We start from the raw sequence: 22,637 nt of genomic DNA, 5'->3' as shown, positions 1-22,637 counted from the left end.
GTGTACAGCTGTGTTCTTTGCCATCTCAGCCAGTCTGTCCTGCCCACTGCAGCCATGGGTACGAGTCCTCGTGTCCCTGGGAGCAGCTCTGGGAAGGCATGGTGGGGCCTCAGAGCACGGCTTCAGTCTTTTGAATTAATATCCTATCACAACCTGGGTTTTGCTTCCTGCGCTGTAGAGCTGTTAGCAAAGGCTTGCATTGGCAAAAGGAGTAACAGAAATAGAAAATGAGAAGCTTTGGGAGGAATGTGTTGGGCAGGTATACTGGCATCTTGCAGCTCTGTGCTCGTGAGCTGGCGAGAAGGCAGCAGCAGGGCGCTGCTGTAGGTACTGCCTTGTTGTGTAAACCATGTGGTTCTCCTTTACAGCAAGTCATGGGATACAAACGAGCTGTGAAGGAAGGAGGTTTCTGTAGGCTTAAAAACACAGGATTTGTGAACTTTCATCTTTGAGTTATTGCCACCGATGTATGCTACTGAGCCATTAATTTTGTCAGGCAAGTACAGTCGGTGGAGGGAGCAAAGCATATGAGAACCATGAACTGTGGCTACCTGGGAATGGCAGGTAGGTGCGCAGAGGAAATGTTGGTTAGAGCTGTCCTGGGGAATCTGTTGCCTCAAATCTGAGTGGAAGCAGTGAGGTGGAGAGGCAGTGGCAGAGTGCTGTGGTTTAGGCCAACGGGTGTTAGGATCATTTTATGAGCTGTTGCTTATTTAGAATTTTGTTCCTCCTTCATGGAGTCTCCCCATCCTGTTGGAGATTCAGCTTTGGACACCCACACTTATTTTGCTGGGAACTGTCACAGACATTTACGATGGGATTTACCTTTTATGAAAGAGTTCAAACTGGGGAAGGCATTTTCTGGACTGCTGTGTTGGGATTTAGCTCATGTGCATTTTTCAGCTGTGTGACACAATAAATTACACGGCCTGCTGTAAGTATGGGGGCCTTTGGCACGGCTCTGTTACATTTATTTTAAGTAAGTGCTACCTCTGATTTATTTCTGTAATGTTATGGCTTAAATATTGCAGGTAATCTGTTGTAGTTTTTTTTCCAGACTTTACTTTCTTCAAGGGGGGAGCGCCCCTGCATAAGGGATTTTTCAGGAATAGACTTTGCTGTTATTAGGACTGCGTGGCTCAGTGTTGGAGAGCGTGATGGTGGGCTTTCATGGGCGGTGGGGGTTGGGTTTGGTTTTGAAAGCAAAGCAGAATGGGAAGATATCTGTTCACTGCTGCAATCTGTAACCTGCTGCCCCCAAAGCCAGGAGCAAAGTCAGCCCGTTTCCTCAGGTCTCTGCCATCTGCTCCTCCATGATGATCACAGTGTTCACGCGGTGCTTTCCTCTTGTTGCAGACCATCGTTGCTATTAACAAGGATCCAGAAGCTCCAATTTTCCAAGTGGCCGACTATGGACTGGTGGCAGACTTATTTCAGGTGAGGCTCAGCTTTGGGCACGGGAGAGAGAAAGCTGTCAGATGTAATGACAGTTAAGATAGGTAATAGAATCTAATGGGCTGTTTGCTTTGGACTGTTTTGCACAAGAGTTGGCTTTACAACTTCATTATTTTCAGTCTCCAAACTCAGTCCCCACAAATGTTGAGGAGGGCGGGTTTCACATCAGCCTGCCTGTGTTCACATTTCCTGAATGTGAGCCATTCTGAGAACTGCACCTAGGTACTGAAATGAGTTTTTGAGCTTCATAAAGTCTGAACGTACAGAGCTGGCGTTGTCTTCAGACTGCAGCAGTTCTCCTCCTGCGTGGGCTTGCTGCTTTACTGACACTGAGGCGCAGCTGGCAGTTTTCTGGCAAACTCACACGTGGGCTGGGCTGCCCACACGGCCGTACATGGCAGCGGTGTGAGCTCACAGCAGCTCCATGGAGGCATGGGCAGAAGCTGTGCCAGCACTTAATGCCATTCCTGAACTAATGCCCGTTGGCTCAGCGGTGAGCACGGGCCTTTGCGTTAGGCAGAGACAAAGTCACATTCTGAAGAAACACCATGTAGACAATTTCCTTAATAAATTTTGTACGAATGCATTATTTCCACCTAATGGAAATGTAGCGCTCTTAAATAATTAAGAGTCTCTATTCAGCAGGAGGGAAGTGGGGAGTGCTGTGAGCTGGGGTGACCCACAGCCCCTGGAGTTGTGGGCAGGGGGCTGGCGTGTGATGGGGGGGTTGAGACCTCACATAAAAAACTTTGTGGGGGTGGAGGGGAAGCGGGTGCGACCCTGGCACTGGTGTTTGCAGGCAGTGCCTGAGATGACGGAGCTCCTGAAGAAGAAGTGAGCAACTGCAGTGGCTGCAGTTGGGCTGGGCAGTAATGACAGCACAACCCCAAGATGTCAGTGTATGTTTGTGCTGGGCAGTGCTTGGTACGGGTGGAGGTGGGGACAGAGGTGGTATGAAGGAATAACAGTAATAAAGGATTGGAGTGGAAAGAGAGGTAACTGTGAGTTGTTTTTTTTTTTGTTTCTTTTTGTGGGTGGAAGGGGCTGGGACACCAAGTGGTGGGGGTAGAGGGGAGAGTGAAGAAAAGCTATCAGGAAAAGGAGTCAAGGCAGGAAAGGTAAGGGAAGGGAGAGGTTTAAGGTAAGGAGGGAGGGATGGAAGACAGGAACAAGGGAGGCAGCAGTGGTTGTCAGTGTTTATTCCCAACCTCACTCCCCTCCCAGCTGTGCTCAGCCCCTGGGCAGAGGACATGGGGAGCTGGGAGGCCAGGCTTGGAGCAGGCTGGCCAGCAGCTCTGTCTGTCCCTGGACACTGTAGCTTGGTGCTGGTGGAAGGTAATGCACCTTGGGGCTGACCCCAGGCTGGTGGCAGGACACGGCCGTAAGTCTTTTCTCCCTGCCACTGGGCACTGCGGGTCCAATCCTGGTGGCTGAAGACAGGGCGAAGGTCTCCTGTGCCTCAGAGGACGCCATCCGTACCGGCTGGCCCAGAGCTGGTGGCAGGGCAGGCCTGCTGGGGGCCACTTGGGTGGTGCAAGTCCAGCCCTGGGCTGGTGGCCATTGCAGGAGGTGCCATAGGTGGCCTCCGGTGCTGCTGCCTTGCCTGTTGACCCAGCACAGTGAGCATGCCCCACAGCTCCTTAGGCCTCAGGTACCTTGCTCAGCCGTGGCTCGGGGGGTCCCAGGGCCCCATACTTGTCTTCAATCATGGAGGGGCCCTGTGGAGAATCTATGAGTGGCTTTAGCTGGAAGACCTCGAGGTTCTCCTGATTCCTGCGGTTGTAGACGCTGAGGCGGTGGCTGAGCTCAGGGCTGGCCCTCACTGAGCCGGCTGGGCTGGGCAGCTTCAGGTTGACAGGGTCCAGCCCCTTCTGCGCCAGGCGTGCCTCTTCAGACAGGGAAGAGAGCAGCTCCTGGACCACGGCTTGTGCCACCCGCTGCTGGCTGGACACGAGGTCTGCGTGAGGGCTGGTGCCGGCCGCGTCCTCGCAGGCTGCGCTGCAGTCTGGGGAGGAGCCCAGCGTCTGGCTGCTCTCGCTGCACGCCTGGGTGCCAGAGCTGACGGTGGAGCGGGAGGCGCTGCCCGAAGTGATGCTGGCCGACGTCCCGGTGCTGCTGAGCCGCATTGGCACCTCCACCGTGAAGAGATCGGAGGAGATGTTGGGGCGATGGACGTCTATGGCGGCCGTGGTGACCACGCAGATGGCAGCCTCAGGAACACCGCTGTCTGCAGGCAAGAACGGCGGAGAGGGGCAGGTGAGAGCACAGCGCAGGGAGGAAAACGAAGTAGCAGATCTCAGAGACCACTGCAGCTCTCTGAGGGATGGATGGGTGGACAGACACCTGCATGCTCCACTGTGAAAATGTAATGGCAGATAGGATCCCTCTCCTTTCCCATTATTCATTTTATACTTAGGTAAATTAAATCAGCACAGGTAAATGTGTACATGCACCTACATATGTGCAGATACAGAAATGGGGAAGTAAAACATGGCAGAAATAGCAAAAGCACAGCTAAACATACATCTACATGGACACATTTTACAGCTACCACATACAGATGTTGTTATGAAAAGTACCAAACGCTCCTCCTGCTCTTTCCCCATAACTAATGTTTATGTAGCCCCCTTTAAATAAATAAATGTATAGATGGTGTTTCCCAAATACCTGTGTTGTGTTTTTTATCTAATTTATCTAAATATCTAAAAATAAAAGAGCTCCCCAAGTCTCCACAATGCGACTCCTAAGTCCACACCTGTGTTTTGTTCATCTCTACATTGGGACTGATGCGCAGGCAAGAAAATAAACCTGTACAGTCTTGAAGAAAATAAACATACACATTCATGCCCACACTGTTATCTACCTTCAGTTACGTGGTTATGTACGTATCTTACATCTGTACAGTCACACACACGTGTGTGTCTTCATGTACAAATAATGGGAATGTGCACATACCTGTAATTCTTAGCACACCTTGGTGCTTGTATATGTGCAAGTACTCATATAAAATACATAAATATAGCCTTGCACACACCCCTATCTAGATATTTGTATACATATATAGGTAAATGTACATATACACAGGTAAATATGTATGCCATGTCTAGCATACATGAATATAAGTAGGTGTGTACACATGCATGTACACATGTCTGTATGCATACATATCTATAAAAACATGCATGTAGTGCATTATCAATCTATACATTCCTATTTTATACATATATATAAAATATTATACAGACACATGAAAGTTGTTTCCTTTTATAAGCAAATAAGCATGGCTATACCTAAACAACAAACATTGCACATAATAACCATATACAGTCATACCTATGTGTACACACACACACAGTTTTTAATGCATACATTTTAATAAGCAGATATGCAGGCATCTGTGTGGGTTGGTAGGTGTAGATATTGCTGCACTCATATAATAATACAAATATATATGTACACAATTTTCATTTCTATACATTTTATACACACACATATAAACAAAGATCTGTGTGTGTACACAGTTATATGATGTATGAATGTTTGGCTGTACGTATATAACTCTACATACATACCTGTGTACAAATACATGTGTATATGAGGGCTGATCCAAAAGTAATGCCTCCTACCTTATTCTGTTGGCTCACACCACGAGTGGCAGATGGTGGTGGTATGGCTACAGAGCTTGAACCTTCCCACCAGTACTCCATTACATTTTGTTGCCTTGTGACACCTGGCAGCAGTGAGGCTCTCTATTAGAATGGCACCTGTCATGTAAGTGAAGGTGAAGCATAGGGGTGGAATTGAATTGCTGGTGAAAAAATACATCTAACAGTGGTGTTTGTGTTGAAAGCTCGTGTTTTGCAGCTGAGGATTTGCTCCATCTCACAGTGTTATTGTGCTCTTCGTAGTTGTGGTAGTTTCCATGGAAATAAATAGGAGGCATTACTTCCAGAGCAACCTACTTGCATAAACACGTAACACACACATACAGGAGCATCAGTGTAACCCTGGGCTTGAGGGGGGGGGGGGGGGGGGGAGGAGGGGGATGTATGTGGTGGAACCTATAGATGGGAATATAAATCTATAATGCATTATACATAATCATCTCTATCTCCACATGCATATTTTATATTTAATGTACAATGCATGTGAATAATTTACATATTAGCTGACACATACCTTGACAAGAATATCCACGTCTATTTGCACATGCATAATTTATGTTCTATATGTGTATATCCACATCTGTGCCTCCCTAGAAATCTATACGCACCCACCTACCTTTTTTATTATGTGCATATGATAAAAAGGTATGCAGTTATGTTTATGTCTGTATGCTTGTGTCTGTGTGTGTCTGCACTGGGTATCTGTGTGTGCCCGTCTATATTTCCCCAGCTGCATGGATACACGCTGCCATACCTTTATGAGTGTAGATACGGTGCTGCACTGAGCTCACTCACTTTCATTCCCATTCCTTGCCCAGTAGAATCCCTGCAGACCCAGCAGGGCATTAACCTCTGCAGGACACTCCAGCCTGTGATCTGCACCTCAGGGTGCCCCTCACCCTTGCAGAGCTGCTGCTTTGGCTCTTATGGAGAACACCACCAGCTGTGGGTGTTGGGTTCCATTCCCAGAACAGACTGCCATTGCTCAGCCTCACCAGGGTTACAGCACACAATGCAATGCAAACATTTGGTTCACACTCACGTTTTCAAGCAGAACTTACCACTGCTGGGCTCATTGTAGTACCGGCTGATGTAATTGTTCATGTCATCCTCTGAAACAACAAGAAGGCAGCGTGTGAGTAAGTGGCTGACCTGGCACAGCCTGCTCACAGCCCCATGGCCTCCTTGCCCTTCCAGGGCCGGGTGTGATGCTCAGATCCTGACTGTGCACTGCACACCTCGTAGCAGTGGCACCCACAGGCTGATAGGAGCAGGGTTCTTCATCACAGCTCTGTGGGATCAGAGCTGCCCAGCAGTGCTGCGTGCTGTGCTCTAAAAGCATTCTCATCCTTTTAAGTGCTCCTTTTGATACCATGTTTCAGAGAAGCATGCTCATCCCTGTGGGGCAGATTCCCTTCGCCCCCCGGGTCCCTGCGGCCGCTGTGCTGCCTTTCACAGCACTCTGCGGTTTGCAGGTGAAAGAAACAGATGTTTTCTGGGGAGCACTTTGCCCATACAACAAGACCCAAAGCACCGAGCACTCTGTACCTGAAATAGCTGCACTCGTAAGAAGGCAATCGAACCTGACACTGAAAGGGAACGCGGTTGTTTTCCTGGTTTCATTGGCTCCTAAAAGCTTTCTTGGCCCCTGTTGATCTTTAAATGCCTGCAGTCAGAGGTGTGCTTTGTGCTAATGTCCAAGTTTAAAAAAGAGGCCTCCGAGTAGCTCAAGGCAGCGCTGCAGGATTAGGGTACATTGCAAAGCTCTTCGGCTATCTGCTACTCAAACACACTTCATTTCAATCATACATAATTCACACTGTGAATGCTAGCAGACCCACCAGCCTGTGCAGGTACTTGGACAGATCTGTGCAGATGTTCTTGGACACGCAGGGAACCTTTGGATACATGCAGACCTCCGTCCCCTTCAGCTTTCATGGAAATCTGTCCCAAACACCGCAATGCTTTGTGCTGAAGCAAGCAAGCAGCTTGGAAATGGTGTTTACCTGCTTTCTGAGTCATGGCCCCAGTTAAACCTTCTGTATGATCACATGCATTGCCTGCCATCCACCTCCAGTGTGCGTCCTCCTATGCTACCACGAAATCCAGTGCCTTCAAACCAATTTAACAGAGTTACAGACAATTCATTACTTCAGCAAACCAATGCCAAGCAGCTGCAAAGGATCTGCAGCAGTGCAAGCACTCACTGCTTCAGCACAGCACAGTCACTGCTCTGCCTCACTGCCTGCTGCCATGTCAGCATGCAATGGCCTCCTTACCCTCATTGGGCTCTTCTTTTTTATGTGTGTGTGCATCTCTCTCTGTAAATAATATAAACATGCATGTGCGTATATAAAATATGAAATACTTCTTTTTCTAACCTTGAGGAGTTTCTTATGAATAAAAAACAATACAGACTATTGGAATAACAAGAGCAGGATAAATATTTCAGCAACAGATTAGGTTTCTGAACGATTACATTAAGGCAAACTGACAACTAACAAACTCATCTTGGCCACAGGGAGTCACAGCTGTTTTGGGGCATAAGAGGCTACAAACAATCCCACTTATCTCTGATGATACCTAAGAATACCACCAAGACCAAACTGGAAGCAACCACTTGTGCACACACGATGTGCACACAAACAGAAAGTAACGTTACTGGGGAACTGCTTCAGAACTTTGTGGTGATTTACCCTGAAGTCCCCACTATCAGCAGCCAGAAGGATCAGGAGCACAGTGGCAGGAGGAGGTGGGTGTAAGCGAGGGAGAATAACTCCTGCAAGGGGAGGAGACTGCTGGTAGCACGGAGTGCTCTCTGTTCTCGGGATACTTGAGCTTCAGCTGCAGAAAAGCAGCGGTCTTTACACAACACTTCATTCTGTTTTTAAGATTTCTGGCAGCTCAGGCTTTTGGGAGCCCCACCATCAGTGCATCCCCTCAGAGCCACGTCTGCCTGCTGCCTCCAGCAGGGCCACGAGTCCCACTGGACAGAAGGGAGCACGACCAGGAGAGCTGTTCCTGCCGACCCCACATAAATCCAGAACGGCTCTCCCTGCAGCCAAGCGCCTCTGTGAGGCTGCAGAAGTGCAGCAAAGCCCAATCAAGAAGGGCAGTAAGCCCTCTCTCTTTGCTTGCCAACCAAATCTCCATTACTGAAACAACGTGCAGCCCTTGGTTGGGATCTGCCTGAAAGCTACAGGATTTTATCTTCTGTTCTTTCCCTGCAAGATTCAGATTACATCTCCTCCACCACAAGTGGTTTAGGGAGCAATAAACCATTTGGAGTACAGTCCCATATAATCTCATCTGACCCGAGAGAAAACACTGTAATCTCTCTCTCTTGGCCCTGTAAAAACCTCATAAATTTGGTGAAGCACATAAATGACACTCTGACCAAGGCAGATCTCTTTTTTAGTTCTGTAATCTCCCAACAGTGACCTTCAGTTGTTTCATCAACGACTGCAAAACCTCTGTGCACAATAAATACCATTTGCTCATCTACGTGATCAGAGGCCTTAAAAAAATAATTTTTTAAGAAACAGAATTAGTTATTGTAACAATCAGAGACCAGTGTGGTGGAATAGCAATGCAGGAGGTGCAGTGACAAAAGGACTACAGCGATGGAAAGGGGTTACAAGGAGAAAGGGAAAGCGCTCACCCTTCTCTGAAGATCCAAGCTTGCAGGGAAAACTCCACAAGGGAGATCTCCAACCAGAGATCCTTCCCCAGTGAAAATCAACCCTTAAATGAGGTCTAAGAGAGGTGCAGCCAGGCTCCACCCTGCATTGCCTTCACCTGTGTTCCCAGGGCTGACAGGATCCTTTCCACAGGTGCTCAATCAGTGGTTCAGGGCAGGACTCTACACTTCCCATACAGTTATTAAAATATTTTACTTCATATTTGTATTGCCATCGGTTATACTGCCTTCCATCCCAAAGTTGCATGTTCTGAATCACAGGTTTCCTTCTGCTAAGCAGTCTCTCACTGAGCAGAGCAATCCCTGGCTGCACCTTCCTCCAGAAGGCAGTGATCTGCACAGAGAGGCTTCTAAAGGAGCTCATCCACTTCCATTGCTACCACCATCTAGAAGCAATTAGGAGAGAAGCATAGGATAAAATACACTTTCCAATAAAAGTCACTGAGACACTGAGCAGGAAAGTTTTTTCAGAGCAGAAATTATGAGACCAAGCTGTTGTCCCCTGAACGCTTGCAGAAATAGAAGCAGTGATGACAGCTATACTGCTCCAACAGCCCATGGCACTGCTCACTCATCCGTTCATTTATTAGGGCACACAACTCTGAGCTGTGCCTCCTTCACCTTCCTGGTCTCAAGTAAGATGACCCAAAAAGAATGTTTTCCCCTCTGCTTTGCTGGCCCCAAAAGGTGTCTCTACCTTTCCCTCTAGCAACATGGAGAGTTTGTGCCAACAGGAAATACCAGCAGCCAGTTCATCCCTTCCAGGAGACATTCACACAAAGGCAGGTTGCCACGCAGTGCTGTGCTCACATGGCCTCCATCCACATACGTGTCCAGCCAGCACAGGTTGGATGGCTGCCTGAGCACATGGGATAATCCACCATGAGAGGAACTGCTGCAGCTACCTTGCACAGAAAGCAGAGCCACAGAGTCAGCGTGGTTCTAACCTGAGATGAAACGTCATTGTGGAGAAAGGAAAACTGCAGACATGGAAGATCAGCGCAGCAGGTCATGCTGCAACAGCACAGCGTGCAAAGAGCAGGGCTGAGATACAGAACACCTGTGTGTGGGCACAGCCAATGGCTTTAGGTGCAGGATGGCCTGGGGGACCTCTCCACCTCTCCGTGCTCATCTTTCAGCCTTGTTCTCTGTGAGTAGGGAGCAGCAGATCTGTATCTGAGCTGGTGTGGATCAAACACAAAGCAAAACAGCTGTTTGCTGCATCGAGAAAAACAAACGTTGAGAAAAAATATGGATATCAACAAAATAGCCATCAGCAGGGACAGAGAAGGATAATTTAAGTAGAAGGACTCAAGAACAAACTGATAAACTGGCAACGAATGAGGGCAGAGTAGGGGTTAGGGAAAGCTTCTAGTGCTTTAGGAGAGTGAGGTGCAGGAACAGTGTTCCAATGCCAACAGAGGGCACCGTATCTCACTGCCTTCACAAAACTGGAGAACAACCCACTGTGAAAGGGATGACATGCTTGGCAGTGGAAGCGTTCCAGCTGTGCTCCTTTAACTGCCAGCAATATCTTCAGTCCCCATGTACTAATGATGGCAGACAACTTCAACCCCATGTGTGTGATTGCACGGTCACCACTTCTGGAAGTGGAAAGTTTCTACCCTGCCAATTTGGTGAACATGAAATCCAAGAGCCTCACTCCACCAACTACAGATACACTTAAGTGCTACTTGATGTCTAATTCCTATGATTTCTGCTTGGACGATCAGTGCAGAGAACCAAAAAAGCCTAAAATGGGTACCTATAGAGAAACTAAATCCTCAGTCTTTCCAAGATACATAGAATTTGACCAGGAAGTGGAGTGCTCTGAAGATACAACCATTAAGAGGAGTAGACTTCAAAGCAGATACATTCCAACATTAGAAAAGAACCCGATTTATTACCTACTGTCCTGCAGTGACAGGGCTCTCCTCACCGCTAACAGGATCGCTTCAGGAACTGCCTTAATTTGCAACAATCCCAAGTGTTTAAGCAGCTCACGCTGCCTTGCAAGCAACAACTGACAGAATCCTTTGCAGTGCCCCACTTTGCTTTCTCAGACAGCAAATGACTAATCTTAAGGGAAGCCTTCTGGAGCTCCAGAACTGGTCATTTTCCCTTCCCAGTCTCCCACTTTCTTCACTTGCAGAACATGTCAGTGCCTACGTGGAGAGTAAGCTTCTCTGCTCTCTAAGAATGACCATAAATTGCAGCAGTCCCCCTAAGAAAAACACTGCTAATCCCCCAGAAACAGAAATTCCACTCTGAATAGCTAAAATCACTGTTCTGCCATGGGAAGTAACAGAAAATGGGATCCAGTTCTTGCTCAAATCAGTACAAGGGTGCCATACTGCTTTTAAACTATGGCAGTGCTGTAGAATTGCCCAAACTGCAATGACATATGCAGGAAAATGAGGAATTTCCTCTAGGGACTGTAATTCATATATTATGAGGGAGATTAAAGAATAATAAATTTTGGAAGGAAGTATTAATGGCTGGATGGGGTACTGTGAACCCAGCATTCCCTGGAGCTGGAGGTTTGTAAACTGAACAGTAAAAATGATTTGTGCAGGAGCAGAAAATGTTGGATTTTCTTCTGACCGTAACTGGTTCCATGCTGCAGGAATTCAGGAAGAGAAAAAAACCTCCTTCATCACTTAGAGGTGAGCAGATAGGATACATCGGGTGCTCCAAAAGTCATGCCTCCTATTTGTTTCCACAGAAACTACAACAGCTACAAAGAGCACAATAACACCATTTGATAGAGCAAATTCCCAGCTACACCAAATGTAATGGAGCATCGGGAGGAATGTTCAACCTCTGCTGCCATACCACCACCATCTGCCCCTGACATTGTGAGCCAGCATAATACAACAGGAGGCACACGTAGGCACCCACATGCAACCAGCGGTCATCCCCAGCTCCTTACAAACCCCACAGTGCTATTTTGAAGTCTGTGAGTACCATCATCATTCAAGTCACGCTACAGAAACTGAGGCAGTGAAGCCAAATAAGATGCTTACAGGGCAGCAAGTGTCACAGCAATGCCTCCCTTCTCTCCAGGCCATCACCTTCCCTGGCAGTGACAATGACAGCCTTTGACCTGCACGCTGATACCTGTGTGTCAGCCTTCGTGTCTGGCTACTCTGGAGTCCAGTTTGTTGGCTGGACAAATAAAACCTCCATTCAAAGAAAATAAAGTTGAAACATTTCCTGCCTCCTTGCCAAATTAAGTAGTAATTAGCATATATCCATGCTTTTTCCAGAGTTATTCCTACTGTCTTCCTACTTTCTACTGTTAGGATTTTTCTTCAGTGTCTGAAGAAGCAGTACATCAAGAACAGGCACAGGGTATCAGTTAGGGAGTTATGGGACACTTTCAGAGCCTGCTGACCATTTGACCAGAATCACAGGATAACCCGAGTTGGAAGGGATTGAGTCCAACCTCAGGCTCTATAAAGGAGCACCCCAAATCCAAACCCCGAGAGTGCTGGCTGTGCCCACTGCCCTGGGCAGCCTGCTCCATGCCCACCGCCCTCTGGGGCAGAACTTTTCCCTATCACCCACCTGGTCCTCCCCTGACACAGCTCCATGCCACTCCCTTGGGTCCTGTTGCTGTCACAGAGAGTAGAGCTCAGCACTGCCCTTCCACTCCCCTCCTGGGCAAGGATATGTGTGGGAAGCTACACAACAGCACACGCAGTGAGCTCCTGATGCTGGCCACACTGCGTGTCTCTGCACAAATTCCCAGGGGTGTTGTGTGTACCACGTGATGCTGGGGTTACTTGACTTACCTTACTGAATGCTGTAGTAAATTGGTGCACGAAATCCAGTGTAAATACCGGAGTACAAGCTGTCCCCAAGGAGCTTTAACTTATGCACTATGCCATAAAACTTCCAGGTATGGAAACAAATAAAAAGACTGAATGCTTTCTTATTCCATAACCCTTCCATGATGAAGTATTCTGCACTGAATGTTTCCATTGTTCAGTGTAGACGGGGGAAATAAGATTAGCTTGAGATGGAATATCCCATTTTTGCATGCAGTATGTTCTCCAGCCAACTAAAGCTTGCTGGTTTGGCACAATCCAGAGCTCTCCAAAGATGGCAATTTTTTTTTGAAGGCTGACAAAGTTAAGTTTGGCACAAACATATACATTCTATGCCATACCCTACCCTCAGGTGTTGTATGTAAGGCTCATGTTCTGCCAGAGCAGAAAAGAAGAGCCTCTCCTGAGCCTGTTTTGCCTGACAGCTGAATTCAGACTTTGAATTGCAGCTTTTCTTTTAGCAGTATTAGCAAACTGGTCCCTTACTTCTCCTCAAACTAGTCACTGCAATAGGCAATTGCAGATGTTTCTCAAAGCTCACAAATGCCACGTGGCCCACAGAATGATTAACTGCAGTAGTCACTCTGGAGTATTACAGAAGGAAAAAAAACACAATTAAAGTGGAATTCCTACTGTGGTCTGGTAAGAGAGGGTAACTTGCAATACATAACCCTTGACCTAAAAAGTAGGGGTAAAAACACTGGTGGCTTACAGCTCCAGGTAGAAGTGGTGGGAAAGCCCTGAACATAGGAGATCCTACATCATCCATATACCCATTCCATGCTGTGCAAATGAAGGACTCTTGAGCTGAAGACATGCTCTTCCTCTGCGTGGTGTATCACATCCAGGTTATCCAATGTGTGTGTTGGTGCCAACGGCCATGGTTGTAAATACCTACAGGATGCCAAAGTGGTACCAGTGAAAACTACTGCTACAACAGCCAGCATGTTACTGGAGAGCAAAGACCCAGTTGAGGTGAGGAGGTAAGAGAACCAGGCAGGTTCACGGACTTTCTTTTCTGGGGTAACTGCCTTATCAAGCTGTTGGCTAAGGTTTAGAAGTCCTGTAACTTACACAGACGCAATTTCTAAGTCAGCATTGCTACAACAGTATTCAAAGCCTTGCCATAACGGATGTGTTATGTTATTATTTCTTTTCTCTGCAAAATAATGCAGGCATCTACATGTGAAATCCTCTGCCTCAGTTGACTATTCCCTGGATTATGGATTAAAGCACTGAATATTATTGCTAGGAGTGTGGTTTCTCGTGCAGTTTGATCTTGGTCCCCCTTGTCAGTACTCCACCATAATGGCAGACTAGCACAGGTGGCTGTTCCTCGCTGGAAGGCCATAGGACATTCTTTCTGTTCAATTGTAAAACATGGAGTCACCTAAACTTAGCTTGTTAAACTTAGCTCATAAGAATTCATCTGCAAAAGCTTTGTATGTAATATATGGTACGATGCACAAAAAATATTTCCTTGTGTTTTTAGTTGACTTCTGGGAACCAAAAAATAATTCTATGATTATACGAATGTCTAAACATAACTGCACCTCACCTGATACGTGAAGTAGTGCATGCTTTCTTATTTGCTGGATGCATGTTTTTCCCCAGTGGAAAGCATGACTTGCTCTAATGAATCATGTAACCTAACAATATAGAAACGAAGATTACGTATCTACTTTGATGCACGTGTAGCCAGCATTTTACAGTGAGGAACTAACCATGAGTACTTGTGTTAATCTGGAACAAATACTTTGGACAGAAAAAAAATCAGATAAATCTCCATAGCGCTGTAATTTCAGCAAGTCTCCTCCTAATTGTGCACAACACTCTCCAGTTCCAAATGTAACCCTCAAGGAACACATGCATAAATTATAATATATCCACTGGGGAAACCTCTGAAATCCTACAAAAAGGGGGAAATGCGTTTTAGGGGACAGTCTGCTCAACTGCCTGCTTTTAAATACAATTTCAAATCAGGAATAATTAATGGCTGAATTGTGGTTAGTGCTCAGACATTACTACAGAGGACAAAACAGAAGCAATTTCTACACACTTTCATTACTGTGTAGAGAATGAAAAAAACGATAGTTTGAAAGAATCTGGTAAGCTTTTTCTCCTATGGCTTTTGATTAAAATATTTCTATCCCTTAAATTCTGAGGAGTTGACCAAATAAAGGTACCAACTAAACCTCTAATTCAGGCAATATCCACACACTGCTCATCTACTGAAACAAGAAAACTGGGATGTGCAATGGGTATCATTACGATAAAAAATTACTACATGAAATATGACATTAACCATCAGTGAGATGGTGGCACATTCTCTCCCCCACCATGAGCACTGGGAAACATGGGTAAAGCAGCTACACGCTGCCCAATAAAGCCTTCTGGTCTAGCACTTCAAGGGTAATTTAAAAAAAGGATGTAGGTCAATATAACTGCTAGTGTTCCCCTGAACCACACATCTCACCTAACAGACAACCCACAGGACTGCTCCTCAGCACAGGAGCTGCCTACAGTGTGCAAATGCTCCTTTCCTTGCACCAGAGCCACCCAGTCTGAGCACAGCTGAGCCGTCCAGCATTTTTAACCACTTAGTTTTAAACCACTTAGTGGGAGCCTAAGCCTCCAACCAAGGCAAGCTTCACAGCTGGTGCGTGGGCAGCCATACCACCTGGAAGGCAAGCTGGGATGTGGTGCAGTCAGCAGGATGGCTGGAACTAGTAGAAGAGAGACAGTCTTGTTTCCATCAATTCACAGAATATTACACAGAACACAGAATAAAATACGACACGCAGGTTTCTATGGATTTGCACATCTGCCGTTGTCCATTTATGCTTGTATTTCTAATCCACGTACATAACATTAAAATCATACAATCACCAACATTGAAAAAGACCCCCAAGATCACCTGGTCCAACCAGCACCATTTCCCCACTAAACCACGTCCCTTAGTACAACATTTAGACATTTATTGCACACAAGAATTTGAGTATCTCCCAGCAGACACTGGACTCTTGGGCAACGATGGCCAAAAAAAAGATAAAAAACCATCCAAATCAACTCCTGATGTAGGCAATCTGTCCTGTCAATAGATTTACAGGCAAGGGTAATCTGGCCCAATACATTTAACCTGATACTTTTAAAACCAGTATGAAAAAAGACAACATTATGAATATCAGTAGCTGACCTATGCATCAGGCTTCTGAGCAGACAAAGTAAAAGCTGAGAGACATGACATCAATTTAGAACAGCCCTAAGTCCTCCCTAAACCACAGAATTGCAAGCAACCAAAGAAGTTGTTTTTCAGTTCAATTTCCCTACTTTTAACTCTGAGTGATTACTGCTTTGCCAATTCTGATTTGGCTGCTGCTGCTTTAGTGTTTGAGGGATACAATCATGAGGACACTGGGAAGGTATATTGCTGTCATTTTCATCCAGAGTTGTTTCACATTGGCTCTAGTAAAAATCTGCTCTAAAATGCAACAGCTTCTGCCACTTTGGAGCAGATACAGCTTCTTTGCAAAAACGGGAAAATGCAGTCTCCAGGGAAATGAACAAATTCACTAGCAGAGGGAAAGCAGTTCAGTCAGTCCATGAAAGGGAACAATAGCGCCGTGGATAGCAGCACACGGGCAGCACTCACCTCGTGGAGACTGCAACTCAGTGATGGTCTCAGTGGCTTCATCATCTGAGTCTTCAGTGGCAACCACCTTGTACCTGTTGCTGCTCTGCTTGTTCAGTACGTGTGGGACCTGCAGCGCAGCTTCTCTCTCTGCAGCCAGGTCCAAATCTTGCTGAGCAAGGTGGGCCCTCAGCTGCCTGATCTCAAACTGGAAGAAAAAACAACAGCTGGTACTGATGTCATATGAATGTGGCTAGAAGCCCATATTTTACAGTTTGGTACCTATTATTCAGTTTACCGCTCAACTACTACGGACTGCTAACAGCAAACACAACATGAGTATGCCAGCATTTGAGTCCATGTTACTGATGCTATCCTGCAGCTCAGGTGAGTTGGATTATTGCCCACATAATCTAAAAAAATAGTCACCATGTTGTGTGGTCCAAAAGATATGCTTTTGGACAATTCCTTACAGATGCAATGGTCAAACTGAAAGACATCTTTACAGAAGAGCATCCTTGGTAAGCATTTAGCTACTTACATTCCTGACAAACATCTCTAATCTGCTAGACTGTAACAGGGATTTCTGGGAATAGGTCCTCCCACACTAACTTTAGGCAAAGGGGCACTGCAGTCTCCTTCCAGCCTGAAGTCTTCTGGACTCCACAGCATGAAGAAAACCCTGGGGCAGGTTGCCACTTTTCTGTCCACTCCTCTCAAATACAGGAGCTGCAGCACTTATTGACATTCTGCAGTCAGGATAGGATTTGTCCAAAAAGCAGATACAGTTAAGATGACAAAAGTTACCCAGTACAGTTTGATGAGACATTGCATATTTCTCCCGTGTCTGACAGCCACAGGTCTTCCATAATGCAAGGAGGAAAATCATTTTTCCAAAGTGCAAAGACAATTCAAACTTTTATATAAGCACCACAAAATCTCACCATCCCTCCCCTTATCCAGCACTGCCACATTACAACAGGTTTCTCCTTTTCAAACTCTTTTTAACATCAGTAATATGGCAGTGCCAAGTCGTGCATAACTATAGAGAATCTGAAGGGGGGAAGCAAATGAGGCAAGTAATAGGCTAAGGCATTTAAAGTGTAACAGTGCTGGTCTCCCTTAGTTCAAGGCCTGAGAAGCCATCAGAGTGTGATGCTTGCTCCAGCAAGCCACACTGCACCTGTCACTCTGTGTTTACAACAGAGATGGAATTAGCACCTCCATGCTTGAAAACCAGTGTGTAACAGCACGTTTCAGGCTAAATGAATCTGGGCCTGGCTCTTGCTTCTCAGATGCTGATTCTAGTCTGCCGTGCCGTCAGATTTTGGGACTGTCAGCAGACCTAGTTTGCTTGACTGCTGTCCACATGAGACACAGCATGCGTGCCAGGCACACTGCAGAGCACCAGCAGCTCCTCTAACCTGGGCAAACAGCTTGAGGGAAAACAAGGCAAAGCTTCCTCAGACTTTAGAAAGGAGGAAAACCAAAAAGGAATTCAAATTGCTGTATCTGGAAACTGCTTTCCAAAGCATAAAGAAAGGAGCTTACAGGAAAGAGAAGGCCCAGTGAGAAACTCAAATCCAGAGAGCAAAAGGGCAGTTTAAGCTCTCTTGATTACATTCAAACCACCTGCTGCAGAGATCAAACAAAAAAAAGCAGATCTTTCTCTCCTTAAATTAGCAGAAAGAGGTCTGGCAGATGCAGACAGGGTGCAGTTTTCACTGCTTTTAATCAAAGGCCAATTAGCAGACTAGCAGTGGCAGTCAGGCAGCATCAACAAATGTCAAAATGCTGTTCTGCTCCTCAGTCCCTGCAAGGAAATCTCTGCAGCAGCTCCCATCTGTGGTTTCTGTCTTTATCTATCAGCTAGGAAGTGGGGAATTCTCCTTTCCCAGGTAAATTCAGGTTCTGTTCTTGAGTCCTAGAAAGAAACAGAAACCATAGATACTTCGTACTTGGTAAGCATCCCTGTGATGGCCCCAGTGGGCAATTCCACTTTGTACAAGCAATTCTTTATTTACTATTTCTGTAGGGAAAATGGAACTGGAATCCACAGGGAAAATGATCACTGCTATCCAGGTGAAAGGCCACTCTGGTAGCATCAACAACAGAAGGAGCTTTGCTGCCATCTTATGTTTAAAGGACAGAAATACATGCCTGTGGCTCCAGCAGCAGAGGATGCACCTGCTCATGATGTTATGTTCCAGAAGCTGAAACCCAGGACGGGTACCTCGGCTGACACAGTGCTTCCCTCATCCACAGCAGATTGGTAAGCACAGACACGAGGATTAAATCCACAGGCACAGTGAAGCAGCACACTGCTCTGGACTTCACCATCGTGTAAATAACAACAGGCAGCTATTCAGTCAGATAACAGCAGAAGCCAGCATTGCCTACCAAACTGCACAGCTTCAGCTGCTTAACAAGGACTCTCTCTTTCGCAGTATTTCAGATGGACAGCTTCCAGGGCTCACGTTTGCCCTGATGTCTGTGTAGCCATTAAAACAGTGAGAAGGCAGAATTAAATACTATCATGCATATAACTGTATTTTTATTTGTTAGAAGAGGGTATTCATTGTAATAACAGTGCCTGTTGCACTTCCACATTCACTGTTACTGCTGCCAAGTGATCTATACACATACATACATATATATATATATATACACAGATATTCCACAGAGATGCAGAACCAAAACTCTGTCAGCAGATTATGGAGCATAAGACAGTGCCAAAACCCAATTCAGTACACTGCTCACAAATGCAAACCAAAACCCTCACTCTAAGGCAGCACATTCAGAAAATCACCACTTGCTATCCAGATTGATTCAAGAAAGTGAAAGGACGTTTGTTAAAATATCTAAGAAAAATTACACAGAAAAGCTTTTAGCTCATGCAAGGTGTGCATACACTCAGGAAATCATTTCAATACTGATTGTTCACAACTATTGAAAATTATCCCAAGTTATGCTGAAGCTGGTATGCAGTTTTGACCACTAAAAGCAACCCAACAAAACAAAGGTTAAGTCTGAAAGAAGCACGTGTTCCTTATGGGCATGATTCAGTGAAAGACTGCGTGAGCAAATTACCTGGTAGGTGCTAATATCTCCTGAGCATTATATTGAACACTGACCTCGGGCAGCTCTAATGTGTAAAAGAGCTAATGAGATTGCTCTGACTCCATACCACACAGGCCAGGGCAGGTTAAATAAATCAGCAGAGGGTGTAAAATATAATGATCTTTTTAACTGAAAATTCTGGGCCAAAGCTAAACACATGAAATTTCTATTTGCAGCAGGAGCTGATGCAGCTATCTGAAATGTAGACCTGGGCAGCATGAACACAGCTGCAAGAGAGCTGCACTGAGGAAGTTATGTTTTGTATTTTGAGGCAACCTACAAAGGCTTAACTGTTTGAAATTTATATGAGGGAAAAGGCAAAAGCATAGGCACTCATTCATAGGATTTGATTTGTTTCAGTTAAGACTTGCCCATAGGTATCAGCTGGGTGCTCAGAAATTTGTAAACCACACTGAGCACTTGGGCAAACAGCTTTGTTTTGTGGAATATAACCTGGTGAGGGCAAGGAGACTCAGGTAAACTATCTTCCAAGTTAAGATAATCAAAAACTGAGCATTAGTCCATTTAAGGCTGCTACTGTTGCTATTTACCAGCACACCTATATCATTCATTATCTTCAATTACACATACTTTGGTAGCTTCTCATGGGTTCCTTTGTCAATAAGCTCCTTAACATATTTTACAATGGAAAAAACATATTTGAAAACTTCACAGATCACAGCATAGTTCAGGCTGAGATGCACCTCTGAGGACCAACTAGTCCAAAATCTTGCTCAAAGCAAGGCCATTTAGCTCAGCCCGCTACAAGCTTGTGCTGTCAAGTTTTAATTATCTCTCTGGACGTGTTTACCACAACCTTCCTCTCCTTTTTGCTCCAGTACCTGACCATCCTCCTAGTGCAAATACTTGTTCTTATATTTACAAAGAATTTTCCACGTTCCAGCTCATCTCTGTGCACCTCCAAGCAGAACCTGGCTGTACTATACATGAGGGAGCTGAAGGCAGCAGTCTGTTCCATCTTCTCTTTCTAAGGCTGAATAAGCCCAGCTCCTGCAGCTTATTATCCTACTCTGTGTGCTTCAGCCCTGAGCATCACTGCTGTCATTGCGTTCAAGTATTCTTCTTATATTGCAGAGCTCACATTGGTCACAGCACTCCAGGTGTGATCTCACAAGCACTGGGCTACATTTCTTAAATCCAGACTTGGGAGGATGCAGAAAATTAAGTCACAATTTCTTCAGAGCAGGCAAAATAAGACTATGCTAGAACTATAGATTGTGTGTGTGTGTGTGTGTGTGTGTGTGTGTGTGTGTGTTAATGATCTGTCTGTTATGTGTACTGCTGCTGGAGTAGACTTTTATAATTACATGGAATGAGATGTGCAATTTAAAGGTGTGATACACATGGCTTACATGAAAATATATTCACTGTCAAGATAAAGGGAAATAAAGATCATTTCATGCAAGAATAAGTAACTACTTTGTCAGGCCAGATGAGAAAGCTAATTGACTGCAAATTTAAACTGACTTGCTGTCGTCAAAATTAGCAATATTTTGTCAGGAAACAAACCAGAAAGAACTATGGGGCATGCTCGTGTTCCTCCTCACTTCACAAACACATCAGGTAATTGTTTATAAGCAGGTAAGATGATAGAGACCTACCTAGAGCTCTATGTAACGACTCACTTTATATGGCTGGTTGTATAAAAGTTCCACTCCTCCCATCTGATGTTTTACACATGCACAAGACTCCAAAAGGGACAGATCTAGCAGTGAGTCATATAGAATTTCCCTTTAATGGTTTTGCAACAGAGGATGACTGACAATTTCAGAGAGATCAATGAACATTTTAGTCAAAAGCTACTTATGTCTAATGCAGGCATAACAACTTTGTTCCATTCTATGAGTGCTGTCTGTATAGAATGCCCTGCCCTGAAGCTTATCTGCCATTGGGATGCAATCCAATGTTTATTTCCATTAGTTTAGTCATTGTTGGTAACAATAAAAATCAGGAGACGTTTGCAAACAAATGATTTATGGGCAGAACGAAACGTGGGATGACCTTGGCTGCCTTCCACTTACCAAGAAAATGACTGGTAGTTAGACATGAATTAGAATTACTGCAAAAAGATAACATAAGTTATTTCTCCAATAGGTAATTTTACCACCTAAATAGCCCTGTCATTAAACTAGCAGCTGATGTACAAATTACATTCCAAGATAAAAAAGAAATTACAGCTTCCACAGTTCTTACAGTTTTGAGAATGATGAAAAACCCTGTATTACGAGAGCTGACAGAAAAGGAGCTTTTGTGGTACATAGTCTGGGCTGGACTGTACTCAGCTGAATGGCATGAAAATCTAACAGAAAAGATCAGGTAAACAGGTTTACCATCAGAAATGGAAGTTTCTTTACAATTATTTCAAAATAAATTTGAACTGGAATTTGCATTGCTAATGAAATTTTGTGTGTGTATATATATATATATATATATTTCCTTTATAATTTAATTTCTTAAATTGATAAAATTTAGTTATTAAACTGATAAAACGACACCATCAGGAAAATACTCTTTCTATATGTTTGCCAGTGATTGCAGTGAGACTTTCTAATCTCTCACCCATTTTTAGAAATCCCCATTACTGTGATGGGCAAGGTTTCTCAAATCCTTTAGTATTTTCTCTCTTAACCACCCTCATGCTTCATTCCTTTTTGATGTCTTTCTTGGCCAGAGAATAAATAAGACAGCAAACTATTGAAACAGTTTCAGCAGGGCTCTGCAGAGACCAAAGTTGTAGCCCATGCATCTATAATTTATAAAACATATTCTGTTTTTCAGACGTATGGCTAGCCAAAAATCAGCATCTGGAAGGAGTTTTCATACTTGCAGAATGTCTCCAATGTCACTCAGGAATGGAATAATACTTTGCAGTTGTGATACCCTATCACTGGCCAAAAAATATACACAGCTGACACACGAAACCAGATAGATTAAAAATAACAACAGAAAACCAATACAAACATGCACACAAAAGCCACTTCTAGTACAAACTGGTAAACAGGTTTTGCTTTCCTTTCAACTCCTATGCACTCATCTTCCCTTCCTCATTTTCTAGCTTTGATCAACAGAAGCAATTCTGCAATGTGGGATGAACTAGGCTCTAGATACAATTCCTACAAAACCAATCCAATCTGTTACTTTAATTGCAACCCAATCACTTTCCAGATCTGTTTCGTCACATGCATTTGTGCAAGTAAACAAGAAAAGTCAGG

At 44.9% G+C, this 22,637-nt stretch overlaps 2 protein-coding genes across 7 annotated transcripts in view; one reads left to right on the top strand and one right to left on the bottom strand.

The window, feature by feature from the left end:
• The window catches only part of ETFA (electron transfer flavoprotein subunit alpha), a 30,043-nt gene extending 27,594 nt beyond the window's left edge, over positions 1–2,449 (top strand). The window contains exons 11-12 of one of the 2 annotated variants that reach the window (XM_048956217.1): positions 1,357–1,437; positions 2,255–2,449. In XM_048956217.1, the coding sequence (XP_048812174.1) occupies positions 1,357–1,437; positions 2,255–2,293 (120 nt within the window). In that variant the 3' untranslated portion in view covers positions 2,294–2,449. Of the gene's footprint in view, positions 1–1,356; positions 2,235–2,254 lie in introns of those variants that run through there. The other variant, XM_048956216.1, reaches the window with a different exon arrangement.
• Positions 2,450–2,562: 113 nt separating this feature from the next.
• Positions 2,563–22,637, bottom strand: part of TMEM266 (transmembrane protein 266) — a 100,811-nt gene continuing 80,736 nt past the window's right edge. For all 5 annotated transcript variants that reach the window (XM_048956204.1, XM_048956203.1, XM_048956207.1 and 2 more), the window contains 3 exons: positions 16,306–16,492; positions 6,182–6,232; positions 2,563–3,682 (listed from right to left, as the gene is read on the bottom strand). In XM_048956204.1, coding sequence (XP_048812161.1) covers positions 3,096–3,682; positions 6,182–6,232; positions 16,306–16,492 — 825 coding nt within the window. In that variant the 3' untranslated portion in view covers positions 2,563–3,095. The remainder of the gene's footprint in view (positions 3,683–6,181; positions 6,233–16,305; positions 16,493–22,637) is intronic.

Source organism: Lagopus muta, chromosome 10, assembly GCF_023343835.1.
Source record: "Lagopus muta isolate bLagMut1 chromosome 10, bLagMut1 primary, whole genome shotgun sequence".
Lineage (NCBI taxonomy): Eukaryota > Metazoa > Chordata > Aves > Galliformes > Phasianidae > Lagopus > Lagopus muta.
Note: the sequence above shows the minus strand (reverse complement) of the source record. Positions and strands in the feature narration are given on the sequence as shown.